We start from the raw sequence: 15,983 nt of genomic DNA, 5'->3' as shown, positions 1-15,983 counted from the left end.
TGCTCTTCAGCTTGGGCTCCCCTTCTTCTAAACCTTCCTAATTTCCATCTAATATCATACAGTCCTCAGTAACCTTTGACTCATCCAAATGCTGCAAATTCTGCCCCAAACCTTCCTCCACCATCACTCACAACAGAAGCTCTTCTGCCACATCACAAAAACAGAGGCCGAGGAAGACCCTTATTTTGCCTTTCCCGCAGCTCTAAACTGGTTACATTCCCATCCATTCCTTGCCCCTTCCTACATCCACGCAGTCCTCCACCGCAGCAGCCAGATGGTCATCCTCTCCACTCCATGAAGTTACTTTCTCAAGGGCCCATCCAGGGGCTTCCTTCAGCCTCTCAGGAGCTGTTCTATTCTCCCTACCATGACTCTCTACCCTAGTGCCCTTCCCTCCACCCACATTTTAAAGTCTGAGGTTTTCCAGGACCTTGTCCTCTGTCCGTCTTCAATATCTTGTCCCTAGACAGTCTCATCTACTTCCAAACCTTTAGCTGTTAACTTTGTGATGGCCCCTTGTGATGGTTCATTCCTATAATCCCAGCATTTCGTGAGCCTGAGGCAAGAGGATCACTTGAGCTCAGGAGTCTGAGGCCAGCCTGGGCAGCATGGTGAAACCCCATCTCTACCAAAAATACAAAAACAAATTAGTCAGGTGTGGTGGCGTGTGCCTGTAGTCCCAGCTTCTTGGGGGCCTGAGGCAGGAGGATCACTTGAGCCCAGGAGGTCAAGGCTGCAGTGAGCTGTGTTGGCACCACTGCACTCCAGCCTGGGCAACAGAGCAAGACCCCACCTCAAAAACAAAATAAAACAAACAAACGAACAAAACCACTTTGTGTTATGTATCTGGCTTTAAGCTTTCTGAGCCTCAGAGACTGATTTCCGGCTGCCAATCAGACATCCATGACATGACATCTTGCAGAAATCTCTTTCTCAAAACCTGAGGTGTCTCCTATTCTTCAAGACCAGTGGCCTTAGTTGGTGTTCTCACCAACTCCAGTCGGCAGCTGGACACCATCATTCTCTCTTCCTTCTCCGTCCCCACAAACTTGGTCCCTAAGCTCTGTCCTTTCTAAATCAGTCATGTTTCCTGGATTCATCAACTCCTTCCCATCCCCTTCCAAACTCTTGGGATCAGTAGGAGTATTACAACCCCCTCCTTGCTCTTCCCCTGCCCTGCAGGCTTGCCCTACTCTGGTTCCCTTTCCACACAGCAGTCAGAGTGGTTGTTTTGTAAGATAGACCTGGTCGGCTGGGTGCGGTGGCTCACGCCTGTTATCCCAGCACTTTGGGAGGCCGAAGCAGGCAGATGACTTGAGGTCAGGAGTTCAAGAACAGCCTGGCCAAAATGGTGTTGCGTGTCTGTAGTCCCAGCTACTTGGGAGGCTGAGGCAGGAGAATGGCATGAACCCAGGCGGTGGAGGTTGCAGTGAGCCAAGATCGCGCCACTGCACTCCAGCCTGGGCGACAGAGTGAGACTCCATATCAAAAAAAAAAAAAAAAAAAAAAAAGATATACCTGGTCTAGATTCTCTCATCTTTCATGGCTCCCCTCTACTGACTTGGTCAAGCTTCATGTCAGAGCCCTTCACTACATGATCAGCTGCTTCCTTACCCCCTGCCCATCAGCCCTTGCCTCCTCTGTTCCCCAAACACACACGTCCTTTTACACAATGGCCAGTGCTTGTACTCAGCTATATTTGGCCACCTATCTGGATTCCTCTATTACTTCTTTCTCAATCCTTTTCCAGGTACCACTCCAAAAGAAAAGTTATTTATTTCCCACAGAAGTCATTATAGACGGGCAATTTTCCGGTGGCTCTGTTAAAGCTATAAATCCTCTTGCACAACAAAGCTGATTACATGGGCAGTAAATATGCAGTTAATGAGGCATCAAGTGGGAGGCAGTGTAAGATTTATGGAGGCACAATCAGGGTAGGGAGCAGCAGTCTTCACTTCCAGAGCAGCTTTCCTTCCAGGTTCCCAGTGTCAGCATCCCCAACACCTGCACTCCCTGACACAGACAATCAGGAATGACTTGTAAAGTTAAAGGGCATGAGAGAGAGCAGCATGTAGAAAGCAGTTGGCAATTTTTCAAATGTACCAGTAAGGGTTGTTTGTGTTCATAATACCCTGACTTTGCAGGACTATTTTGATGTTAAAAAAAAAGTCTAGAAAGTCTAGGTGAACATGGTTCCCAAAGGAGTAGCTGGTGGGGGTGGGAGTGTAAGGAGAGAAGGGCCTTACTTGAGTTTCTATTAAAGGGATGCTTCAGGATGCTCCAGGCTGAGGTCTGTGAGCCCAGTGTGGCCCTGACACGGAGGTTGTATGGCACAGTGGCCGTGATGTCATCAGTGACATCACACTCAGGACCTTCAGTGAGTGAGCACCAGCTGCTGGGGATCCAGATGTGGCTCGTGTACAGGCTCTCATACTCCCTGTTAAAGAGAGGAGGGTACAGAGTTACACCAGCCCCTCTGACACAGGCTGTTATGGTTGCAAGTAACTGCCTTCATTCTCCTACTTTGTACAGGTAAGTAAAGTAAGTACTTGCTCATTATCCCAGCTCCTCCACTCTCCTCCCTACCAACCATCCGTTCTCCCTTACTCCTTTTATCGCCAGATGGGGAAAGCTAGGCATAAACATCAATGTGTCTGTATCTCTTATCTCGTCATCTCCAGGGTCGTCACCCTAATTTCAGCCACTGTCATTCCTTGCCTTGCCGTGGTCTCCCAGCTTGCACACCTGCCGTTCTCAAAACCATTCACCACTCAGCAGATCATGACATTTCTCTCCTTACTGGCTTCCTACAGGACTTAGAATGGGATCCAAACTCTTGCCAGTGGCCTACAAGATGCTTTGGCCTTCTCTCTCACTCAGCTCCTAAGTATGATATTCTTGCCACACTGGTCATTTCTCCGAAATGCTGAGCACTTTTTGCCTTAGGACCTTTGACTAGCTGTTCACTCCATCTCAAATGCTCTGCCTCTGCTGTTCGCATGGCCAGCTCCTCTTGTCCTTCAGACATGGCATAAATATCACCTCCTCAGAAAGGCCATCCCAGGCCATCTAATATAAAGGAGACTCAGCGTCAACTCTCTATGGCATCAGCCTTTTAGGTTCCTCCTAGCACTGATTACTGTCCAAAATTCCCCAGAGCAGTGCTTTCCAAAAATAAACTTTCTGTGATGATGCAAATATTCTAAATCGATGTTGTTCAATATGGTAGCCACTGGCCGCATGTGGCAATTAAACACCTAAAATGTGACCAGTGTGGCAGGAAAAAGACATTTTAATTTAAATTTAAATAACCAGCTGTGGTACCATACTAAGGAATGCTGGCCTAATATATTTACCATCTGTATCCTCCTCTAGATATAAGCTCTCAAAATCCAGAAACCTTGTCAACTGTATCCTTGAGCCTAGAAGAATATCTACACACGTAGGTGCTCAGCCTGTACTCATTGTTAATGAAATATATGGAGCAATTTCTGTGTCCTTATCAATCTTCAATAGCTGCAAGTACCTGGTCACCTGGAGAAGACTGGAGCCTGCTTGGCCCCAGGGCCAGCTGACCTTTAGGGTTATAGTTTTTTTTTGGCTCTAGGTATAAGCTTATAGTCAGGAAAAGTAAGGACTTCTCCACCCTTAAAGGATCTGAGTCTCCAGTGATTTATCCATCTCAAGTCAGAGTCAAACCCGTTGAACAGTTGATTCACTTTTTAAAAGAACTCCAACAAAATGTGTTAGGCACATTCGTCTTCCCAGAGAGTTCACTGTCAAATCCACGGAACAATTTCCCTTGCTTCTTCAACTCTTTCAATGCCTATGCAGACAGAGGGGGTAGATCATTGGGGATAATCTATCCCTGGACTCAAAAAGCCACCTCGGGCTCAGGAGGAAGGGCTATGCCTTCAGGAACCAACTTCTGCCTAAAGGAGAAGAACTATTAAAAATAAGATTAAAAAAACACAAAACTCACCCCTGGTATTCGACAGAATAGTACACTGTTTCTCCAGGCACGATCACTGGGCTCCACATCAAGAGATGCTTCATGTTGGTTGAGAGTACAGAGAGGTTCTGAGGGGCAGGCAGAATGGCCACTTCATCTAGGATCAAGGCAGATAGCCTGGCTGACAGGTGGGCTCATAGTGGGAGAATGCCACAGCTTCAAATTAATGTCTAATGACGGGCCTCACCTGCGGAGGTTGCAGTGAGCCAAGATTGTGCCACTGCACTCCAGACTGGACGACAGAATGAGACTCTGTCTCCAGAAAAAAAAAAAAAAAGGCCTCACATGTTTATAAACCAGAAACAACTCTAATTTTTATCATACTTATGTTAATGCTAAATTTTTGGTACCATTATTGTAATTCTGATTTTGTTGATAAATGACATATCAATATTAATAATGACTAATATTTATGTAATACTTACCATGTTCTATCTAGGCCATGTGCTGGATTTTTACATGATTGTCTCATTGAATTCTCATGACCATACTGGGAGGTAAAGACCATTAGTTTTTCCATTGTACAAATGAGAAAACTAAGTCACATTATTTATGACTCTTCTGTTAGACTGACCAGGATCCAGTGACTCTGCCACTTACTATGTGGCTTTAAGCAAGTTGCATAAACATGAGCCTCTTAATCATTCATGGAAAACCCATGCAGACTACCACAACATTCTCATTATCTCCTTCTCCTGCCACTGCCATCCTCAGATGCCAAAGCACATCCTTTCATGTCCCTCAGCAAGACCAAATGGGGCATCAGCTGCCAGGTGGGAAGTACAGGCTCAGATCTGCTGTGGAGAGAGTCCATTCAAGTGGGATACCAAGCCAGCTCTGCGACTCCACCCCAGAAAGACTGCAGGCCCCTGAGTCAGTCTGGGACACCAGTATGCCCAGAGTGTGTCCAGACACAGTGTGCCCAGAGTATGCACACAGTGGGACTATGATTTGTAGAGAATGGAAGAGCCCTATGAAGGTGAACCTGCTCATAAGGACTTTGGGCAGTCACGAAACCAAAAACTTCATCCTCACATGTCACCCCAAGGTACAGTCTGAACTCTCTGCTGTGTTCCTCTTTAAATGCCCAACACCTGCCTCCCTTTGCTGTTATAGTATAGTGATAACATCTACAGCACAGTAGGGGTGGGGCTGGAGTCCTCATTCGGGACTTTTCATCTCTGTGCCTATCTCCAGATTGGCACCTGCTGTTCGTTATCAAGCCCTGTGACCACAAAGGGATGGAAGGCTGCTGGGGACACCCCACCTGGTTTCCCTGCTCCTTCACTAATGTAGGGCCCTAGTGATGCACCTCCATCTTACCCTCAGCATCCATGGTCTGTTCTGTGGGGAAACACCGGGAGCACCCACAAGGCAGGCTTCCTGACCACACCACCCCCAAGCTTGAAATCACCCAAGGGATGGAAAAGAAAAGGGGTGGAGTGGTACAGGAGGACAGGGAATGGTCCCCTCTGACACCTTCCTCTGGTAAATAAAAAAAAAATTCTCTAGCCAGCTATTTGGGGAATATAAAGCTATATAAATATAAAGCTACATTTTATAAAACTAGTTAATGTAATTACATAATTAAATTATGTCAACAAATCCATTTATTAATTAACATAATTTAATTATATAACTTAAAGCTCTCAGAAATGAAATCTCCAGGCACATATGGTTTTAATGGAAAATGCTACCAAACATTTAAAGAAGATAACATCAACAAAATGCAATTTCCTCTAAAACAGAATAGGAAAGAACAGTTTCCAGCTTACTTTATGAGGCCAGTATTACTGTGATACCAAAATCAAACAAGGAAAATATATACGTAAACTACATAAAAATATATCTCATAAACTTAGACAAAAATCTTCAACAAGATATTAGCAATCCAAATTCAATAATGTACAAAAAGAACTGTATACTATGACCAAGTGGGATTTGTTCTAGGTATGCAGGGCTGGTTCAACATTTGAAAATCAGTTAATGTAATTTACCATGTCAATAAAGTAAAGAATAAAATCATAAATCATATCAATTGACACAGAAAAAGGATTTACAAAACCCACATCCATTCATTATGAAAAATAGGACAAAACAGGCCTGGTGCAGTGGCTTACGCCTGTAATCCCAGCACTTTGGGGGGCTGAGGCAGGTGGATCACCTGAGGTCAGGAGTTCGAGATCAGCCTGACCAACATGGTGAAACCCAGTCTCTACTAAAAATAGAAAAATTAGCTGGGTGTGGTGACGCATGCCTGTAATCCCAGCTACTTGGGAGGCTGAGGCAGGAGACTTGCTTGAACCTGGGAGACGGAGGTTGCAGTGAGTCGAGATCACGCCATTGCACTCCAGCCTGGGCAACAAAGCAAGATTCCATCTCAGAAAAAAAAGAAAAGAAAAGAAAAAGAAAAACCAAGACAGAACCAAAAACTCTCTTCAAGTTAAGAGCAGCAGGGAGTTACCACAACTTCATAAAGACGATCTACAAAAAACCTACAGCTAACATCTTATTTAATGGTGAAGGACTGAATGCTTCCTCTCCAAGATCAGGAATAGGCAAAAATGTACACTCTTATCACTCCTATTCAACATACTACTGAAAGTTCTAGCCACTGTAATAAGGCAAGCAAAAGAAATAAAAGAAATACAGATTATAAAGGAAGTAGTAAAACTTGCCCTATATGCAAATGACATGATATGCTATGTAGAAAAATCCCACAGAACCTTAAAAAAAAAATCTAAAACTAGGCCAGGCACGGTGGCTCACGCCTGTAATCCCAGCACTCTGGGAGGCCGAGGCAGGTAGATCACCTGAGCTCAGGAGTTCGAGACCAGCCTGACCAACATGGCAAAACCCCATCTCTACTAAAAATACAAAAATTAGCTGGGCGTGGTGGTGCGCACCTGTAATCTCGGCTATTCATGAGGCTGGGGCAGAAGAATCGCTTGAACCCAGGAGGTGGAGGTTGCAGAGAGTTGACATTGCACCACTGCACTCTAGCCTAGGCAACAGAGCAAGACTCCGTCTCAACAACAAAATTATATTTCTATATACCAGCAACAAACACATACACAGACATTAAAATTATAATCACTGAAAAAAATAGGTGTAAATCTAACAAAATATATTCAGGGTTTGTATAAGGAAAACTCCACAATGCTAAATGAAGTCAAAGAAGATTTAAATAAATGGAGAGACATACTGTGTTCATGCATTAGAAGATTCAACAGTTAAGATGCCAGTTCTCCCCCAAATTGATATATAGGTTTAATGCAATTCCTATCGATAGTCCAGCAAGTTTTTTGTTAACATAGATAAGTTTTTCCTAAATTTTATAAGAAAACTCAAAGGAACTAGAATACCTAAAAGGAGGGGGAGGGGTTTCAAGATAGCTTACCAGAAGCATTTCATGCTCACCTCCTCCACTTAGAAGAACCGGAATCATGTATATATAGTCACACTTTGAATACATTATCCAAGAGAGAACACTGGAACTCAACAGAAAAGTTACAGGAAACACCAAAAGCAAGGAAGGAGGAGGAGAGGCAGACTGCTTGGCTAGGATCAGCTGGCAGCCAAGAGTGACTTCTCAACGTAGGGAAAGAGTAAGTGAGAGACTTCCGGTGTCCCTCATTCCCACCATGGAATCATGCAATCCTGGCCGCGAGAGAGTTCCTCAACCCTCCTAAGTCCTGAAAACATACATAGGGAGCTGCCAGGAGAATGGGGGACAAAATTGTCCCAAAAAGGGAACTCATGCTGGGTCCCATACTTTTTCTGAGACCCAAACAGTTACAGCAAGGCACCATTTTAAATCCTAGTCTTTGGCAGATGCACATGCTATTCTGGTGGCCAGCAGCACCATTAGAGAAACTCAAGCTATTGCTGCTGAGACTAGGGCACAAACTGGGAATGAATTCCCACAGCTGAGACTGAGAATCAAGTGAGGCATGGGCTGCAGCTCTCAATGCTGGGAAGTGAGTGCTGCCAGGACTGAGACTGGGATGAAAACAGACACAAGCTGCCACTGGGGCTTAGTCACAAGCTGGTTGGGGACTCCTGCAGCAAGGTAAGGGCTCAAGCTAGGTGTGGCCGGCTGCTGCCAGGGCTGGGGGGTAAGTCCCGCCAGGGCCGAAGCATGAGACAGGTACATGTTCCCCACCTACTGGCCCAGGCTGTAGCCACAGAGGTCAGCCCCACCCTCTCCAGTGGGAGGACCTCAGCATGGCTAATACCACTCCTCACCCAAGCATTCCACCTGAGACCTGAGGATTGCCCTGACCCCTACCCACCATGACTGGTGCCTGCTCCCACTTTGAAGGGCCTGAGTACAAGCTCACCCAACCCAGCTTCACTCCCTTCTCTGAGACACAGCACATAGCCCACGGCCTTGGAGGGTGACAAGGGCACCTTGGGTACCTGAGTACTCCTTCTGGGGTCCTGAGGTTGGGTCTAAACTCTCAGCTGCCATCACGTCGGCAGGCAAGTACCACCTGCAGTCCTGGAGACTGTCCTACACAGCCCATCACACCCACTGCCATCATAAAAGGACAACTCTTAGAACTCAGATAATTATGCTGCCACTGCTACTGCCATCACTTGTGCCATGCTAGCTGTCTAGGGCCCCAAGAACCCTCTTGCCTGCCCAGTCCACCACTACCACTGCCAGCAAGCAAGTCATGTGGAGGCCCAAGAATCAACGTGCTGGTAACCACCAACACCAGTGCCAGCATACCCAACCCTGGGACACAAAGATAGGCATACTCAGACCACCAGTGCCAAAATTGGGGCCTGTAGACTGGCCCACCTGGCATCCCACAGCACAACTTCACCACAGACTCCAATAACTGTACCCTAACCCACTGATGAAATCACAGATACTACTAATGCTGCAGCCAAAGTACCCAGAATAAAAGCAAAAATGGGCCAGGCACAGCGGCTCACACCTGTAATTCCAGCACTTTGGGAGGCAGAAGTGGGCGGATCACAAGGTCAAGAGATCAAGACCATCCTGGCTAACATGGTGAAACCCCGTCTCTACTAAAAATACAACCATTAGCTGGGCATGGTGGCGTGTGCCTGTAGTCCCAGCCACTCAGGAGGCTGAGGCTGGAGAATTGTTTGAACCCGGAAGGCAGAGGTTGCAGTGAGCCGAGATTGTACCATTGCACTTCAGCCTGGCAAGAAGGCAAGACTCCATTTCAAAAAATAAATAAATAAAAATAAATAAATAAAAGCCAAATGCTATAGACAATGAACACCGTATGTACATCTTCAGGAAAACGTCCTCCTTATGGAAGTAAAGTCAAAACTGGGAAGAAGAAACTGTTATAACAGATGTACAGACACCAATATAAGAACACAAGAAACATGAAAAAGTAAGGACATACGACATCTCCAAAGGAACACAATTCTCCAGCAATAGACCTTAATCAAGAAGAAATTTTTGAAATCCCAGAGAATGATGGATAATGAGTAGCAAGATTGAATCATTAATAAGAAGTCTCCCACCAAAAAAATCCCAGGATCAGATGGATTAACAGCTGAGAATTCTACCAAAAATACAAAGAAGAACTAATATCAATCCTCCTGAGACTGTTGCAAAAATCAGAGACAAACGGGACTGTATTAAACTAAAAAGCTTCTGCACACCAAAGGAAACAATCAGCAGAGTAAAGAGACAATCCATTGTCACATACAATCCATTGAATGGGAGGAAATATTTGCAAACTATTCATCCAACAACAGAGTAATATCCAGACTATACAAAAAAGTCAAATAACACTAAAAAAACAAAACCCCAAAAGTGGGCTAAGGACATGAGCAGACATTTCTCAAAAGAAGATATACAGGCCGGGCGTGGTGGCTCATGGCTGTAATCCCAGCACTTTGGGAGGCCGAGGCAGGCGGATCACGAGGTCAGGAGATCGAGACCATCCTGGATAACATGGTGAACCCTGTCTCTACTAAAAATACAAAAAAAATTAGCCAGGCATGGTGGCACATGCCTGTAGTCCCAGCTACTCAGGAGGCTGAGGCAGGAGAATGGCATGAACCTGGGAGGCGGAGCTTGCAGTGAGCCAAGATCACGCCACTGCACTCCACATTCCAGCCTGGGCGACAGAGCGAGACTCCGTCTCAAAAAAAAAAAAACAACATATACACACACACACACACACAAATGGCTAACAGATATATGAAAAAATGCCCAATATCACTAACCATCAGAGAAATGCAAATTGAAACCTCAGTGAGATGTCATCTTACCCCAGGTCAGAATGGCTATTTCTAAAAAGACAAAAAATAACAAATGTTGATGAGGATGCAGAGAAAAGGGAACTCTTACACATTGTTGGTGGGAATGTAAACTATTACAGCCACTATGTAAAACAGTATGGAGATCTCTCAAAAAACTAAAAATAGAATTAACATTCCATTTAGCCATCCCACTACTGGGTATCTACCCAAAGGAAAATAAATCAATATGTCAAAGGGAAACCTCCCCTTTCATGTTTATTGCAGCACTATTCACAATAGCAAAGATAAGGAATCAACCTAAACATCCATAATGGATGAATGGATAAAGAAAATGTGGTACATATACACAATGGAATACTATTTATTCACTCATAAAAAGAAAGGAATCATGTCATTGGCAGCAATGTGAATTGAACTGTGTCTTAAGTGAAACAAGCCAGACACAAAAAGACAAATATCATATGTTCTCACTTATATGTGGGAGCTAAACGATTTTATCATACAGAGGTAGAAAGTGAAAAGACAGATAACAGAAACTGGGAAGAGTGAGTGGGTGGGAGTGGGGAGGAAGAAGAGAAGTAGGTTAAATGGTAAAAACATACAGCTAGATAGAAGTGGCCGGGCATGGTGGCTCGCACCTGTAATCCCAGCACTTTGGGAGGCCAAGGTGGGCAGATCACTTGAGGTCAGGAGTTCAAGACCAGCCTGACCAACATGGTGAAATCCCGTTTCTACTAAAAATACAAAAATTAGCTGGGCATGGTGGCACATGCCCATAGTCCCAGCTACTTGGGAGGCTGAGGCAGGAGAGTCACCTGAATCTGGGAGGCAGAGGTTGCAGTGAACTGAGATGGTGCAATTACACTACAGCCTGGGCAACAGAGCGAGATTCCGTCTCAAAAAAACAAAACAAAACATATAGCTAGAAGGAATAAATTCAATGCCTGATTGCAGAGTAGGGTTTTTTTGTTTTGTTTGAGACGGAGTCTCGCTCTGTCACCCAGTCTGGAGAGCAGTGGCGCAATCTTGGTTCACTGCAAGTTCCGCCTCCCAGGTTCATGCCATTCTCTTGCCTCAGCCTCCTGAGTAGCTGGGACTATGGGGCATGTGCCACCATGCCCAGCTAATTTTTGTATTTTTAGTAGAAACGGATTTCACTATGTTGGTCAGGCTGGTCTTGAACTCCTGACCCACCACCACGCCTGGCTAATTTTTTATATTTTTAGTAGAGACGGTGTTTCACCGTGTTAGCCAGGTTGGTCTTGATCTCCTGACCTCAGGTGATCTGCCCACCTCAGCTTCCCAAAGTGCTAGGATTACAGGTGTGAGCCACCATGCTCGGCCAAAAGTAGGGTTATCTATAGTCAACAAAAATGTATTGTACTCAGGTGATGACTCTCCTAAGTACCCTGACTTTATCACTACACATTATATACATGTAACAATATTTCACATTTACCCCATGTGAAATAAAGAAAATAGAAAACAAAGCCAGGCTCAGTGTCTCACGCCTGTAATCCCATCACTTTGGGAGGCCAAGGCGGGGCGGATCATGAGGTCAGGAGATTGAGACTATCCTGGCTAACACGGTGAAACCCTGTCTCTACTAAAAATACAAAAAATTAGCTGAGTGTGATGGCATGTGCCTGTAGTCCCAGCTACGGGGGAGGCTGAGGCAGGAGAATTGCTCGAACCTGGGAGGCAGAGGTTGCAGTGAGCTGAGATTGCACCACTGCACTCCAGCCTGGATGACAGAGCAAGACTCCATCTCAAAAACAAAAAAAAAAGAGAGAGAGAGAGAAAGAGAGAGAGAGAGAGAGAAGAGAGAGAGAGAGAGAGAGAGAGAAAGAAAGAAAGAAAGAAAGAAAGAAAGAAAGAAAGAAAGAAAGAAAGAAAGAAAGAGAGAGAAAGAAAAAACAAAGAAACTAGAATAACTAAAACCATTTTAATTATAAAGTAAGAGGAATCAATCTACCCAATTCCAAGACTTACAGTAATTAAAACTATGTAGTATTGGCAAAGGAATAGACCCAAGTTAAATGGAACAGAATAGAGATTCCAGAAATAAATCCACACAAATGTGCTCAACTGCTTTTTGACAATTCCAGACAAAAGTAATCCTAAAATCCAACAGGCTTTTAGGCCCGGCATGGCAGCTCACACCTGTAATCCCAGAACTTTGGGAGGCCGAGGCAGGTGAATCACTTGAGCTCAGGAGTTAGAGACCAGCCTGGGCAATATGGCGAAACCCCATCTCTATAAAAAAATACAAAAATTAGCCAGGTATGGTGGTCCCAGCTAATACAGTCCCAGCTACTTCGGAGGCTAAGGTGGAAGGTCACCTGAATCCAGGAGGTTGAGACCACAGCGAGCTGTGATTGCGGCATTATACTCTAGCCTGGGTGACAGAGTGTGACCATGTCTCAAAAAAAAAAAAAAAATGGCTTTAAACAAGTAATACTGGAACAATTGGATATCTGCAGGCAAAAAAAAAAAAAAAAGGAAAAAAAAAAAAGAACCTCAATCTAAACCTCACACCTTATGCAAAAAAATATAAAATACAAAACTCTAAAACTTTTAGGAAAAAAACAGGAGAAAATCTTCAGGGCTGGGCAAAAAGTTCTTAGACCTGACACCAAAAGCAAAATCCATAAAAGAAAAAACACGATTTTAATTTTATCAAAATTAAAAAACTTTTGCTATGCAAAAGCCCATGTTAAGAGGATGAGATGACAATTTGCAAAGTGGAAAAAAAATTGCAAACCACTATCTCACAAAGAACTAGTAACTAGAACACATAAAAAATTCTCAAAACTCAGCAGTAGAAAAATCAATCCAATTTAAAAATGGGCAAAGGATATGAATAGACATTTCACCAAAGGGGATATATAGATGGCAAATAAGCACACTATTAGCTATTAGGGAAATCCAAATTAAAATCACAATGAGATAGCATTACACAGTTATCAGAATGGCTAAAAGTTTTTAAAGTTACAAAATCAAATGCTGGCAAGGATGCAGAGCAAGTGGATCACTTACACATTGTTGGTAGGAATGTAAAATGATACTCTTTTTCAAAATAATTTGGCAGTTTCTTGTAAAACTAAACATGTAGTTACTATATGATCTAGTAATTACACTATTCGGCATTTATCTCAGAGAAATGAAAACTTTACATCACATAAGACCCGCACACAAATATTCATAGTCAAGCTAGAATCAGCCCAGATGTCCTTCAACAGGTGAATGGTTAGACAAACTGTAGTATATTCATACCATGGAAGAGGGAAACAGATTCTCTAAAACCTCCAGAAGGAATGTAGTCCTGCCCATACCTTGATGTTAGCCCAGTGAAATAATGAACAGATTAACTGTATTTTGAAATAATTTCAGACTTTCAGAAGAGTTGCAAAATAATACAGAGAGCTCTCATATACTCTTCACTCAGCCCTCCATATGTACATAACCATAGCACAATTATAGAAAATTAAGATATTAATATTAATGTAATATTATTAACTAAGCTTCAGTATTTAATCAAATTTCATCAGTTTTTTCCCTAATGCTTTTCTTTCTTTCTTTCTTCTACTTTTTTTTTTTTTTTTTTTTTTTTTTTTTGCCAAAATCCAATTCAGGATTTTCATTTAACTGTCATGTCTAGTTAGTCTCCTCCAACCTGTTCTTAGTCTGTCTTTTTTAATGATCTTGACTTTTTTTTTTTTTTTTTTTTTGAAACAAAGTCTTGTTCTGTTGCCAAACTGGAGTGCAGTGGTGCAATCTTGTCTCACTGCAACCTCTGCCTCCCAGGTTCAAGTGATTATCCTGCCTCAGCCTCCCAAGTAGCTGGGACTACAGGCACATGTCACCACACTTGGCTAAGTTTTGTATTTTTAGTAAAGACAGGGTTTCACCATGTTGGCCAGGATGGTCTCGATCTCCTAACCTCGTGATCTGCCTGCCTTGGCCTTCAAAAGTGCTGGGATTACTGTCACACCTGGCCGACCTTGACATTTTTTAGGAGTACTCATCAGTTGTTTTGTAGAACATATCTCAGTTTGGTTTTGTCTGATATTTTCACATGATTTGATTGAGGTTACACATTTTTTCCAGACACTCACAGGAAGTACATGATATCAGTACATTTTATTACCGGTGATGTTAACTGCCCTGATCACTTGGTTAAGAAAGTGTCTCTACTGTAAAGCCACCATTTTCCCTTGTATAGTTAATAAATACCTTGGGGGAGATACTTTGAGACTGTGCAAATATTCCATTTCTTCTCAGACTTTCACCTATTAATTTTAACATCTACTGATGGATATTTCTTGTAACAATTATTGCTGCGATGTTCTAGTAGTGATATTTTATTTAATTGTATTCTTTTGTGAAGAAGAGCTGTTCCTTTTCCACCATTTATTTATTTATTCAATTATTTATTTTTACCAGTACGGACTCATGGATATTTTAATTTATTCTGTAAAGTCCAACACTATTGTTATTTTGTTATTCAAATTGTTCTAGCTTTTGGCCAATGGGAATACTTTCAAGTTGCCTGTGTCCTTTTAACTTGTTCCCACCCCTTTTACTCATGTTATTTTTATTAATAGATATTTAAATTTTTGGAATACTTTTAGATTTACAGAATAATTGCAGAGATAGTACACAGTGTTCCTATATATCCTTCACCCAACTTCCTGAATGCTAACAACTTATGTAACCATAAAACATTTGTCAAAACTAAAAAGCCAATATTGGCACATTATTGTTGACTAAACTCCAGAGTTAATTTCAATTTCACTAGTTTTTCCACTAAGATCTTTCTTCTATCCCAGGATCCAATCCAGGATACTATGTTAACTGCTAAATTTAGGCCCTCATCCTTTTATAATCACTTCATTACTTACCACAAAATGCTCTTGTCTCATCTTGTTTTTTCCCTGCCCAGTCCTGGAATCAATCACTTCTCTAAGGAGCCCCACCCATGGAGTTTTGAAAAAGTCCCAACATCCAGACAGCACCCTAGATTAACTCAGAATCTCTAGCTGTGAAGCCACGGAATTAAGCTTTTAAAAAGTTCCCCAGGTAATTCCAATGTGCATTTGAGATTGGGAACCACAGATCTACACTTTACTTCTGGTGGCTAAAGAATAGTTAAAATTTTGTTAAATTCCCAAATGTCAAAGACTTTAGTGTACTTCCCAGCAGGCTCTTAGGCTCCCTGAAGACAAATTTTTAAAATCTCTGCAATCAGCACACATCCCAGAACCTGGTACATAAATGGTGTTAAAAGAATGAAAGTTGAACAAGTAAACTAAGCTTTGGCTTCCTTGGGGAAATTAGCCTAGGTCTAACTCTTTTAACCCTCATTCGTCTTTAAATCAGACCCTTTTTGCTGCTGAACACCTATTTCATAAAACCTTGAGTGAGTCAGTCCAAGGGAAGTAGCGTGAAGCCTACCCACCATAAAGCCCTAGGGCAACCTTTCCAGGCAAAAATCTTTGCATCTCTTCTCTGAAGCACGCTCAGTGAGTCTGACGTCCACTCCCTTTATCTTCTTCTTCTGCCACCTTTACCTCTATCTTCTGTCACCTTTACCTCTAACAGCCTTTAAGGCTAATGCATTAGAAAAGGTAGCACCATTTTCTTTTTTTTTTTTTTTTCTTTTTCTTTTTTTTTTTTTTTTTTGAGACAGAGTCTCGCTCTGTCGCCC

At 42.9% G+C, this 15,983-nt stretch overlaps 1 protein-coding gene across 1 annotated transcript in view; it reads right to left on the bottom strand.

The window, feature by feature from the left end:
* Window positions 1-15,983, bottom strand: part of IL20RB (interleukin 20 receptor subunit beta) — a 44,631-nt gene that overhangs the window by 25,268 nt on the left and 3,380 nt on the right. The window contains exons 2-3 of the mRNA XM_023187849.1: window positions 3,983-4,109; window positions 2,247-2,437 (exon numbers count right to left, since the gene is read on the bottom strand). Coding sequence (XP_023043617.1) covers window positions 2,247-2,437; window positions 3,983-4,109 — 318 coding nt within the window. The remainder of the gene's footprint in view (window positions 1-2,246; window positions 2,438-3,982; window positions 4,110-15,983) is intronic.

The sequence above is a fragment of the Piliocolobus tephrosceles genome, chromosome 2, assembly GCF_002776525.5.
Source record: "Piliocolobus tephrosceles isolate RC106 chromosome 2, ASM277652v3, whole genome shotgun sequence".
In the NCBI taxonomy this organism is placed as follows: domain Eukaryota; kingdom Metazoa; phylum Chordata; class Mammalia; order Primates; family Cercopithecidae; genus Piliocolobus; species Piliocolobus tephrosceles.
This window is presented reverse-complemented; position numbering and strand designations above follow the sequence as displayed.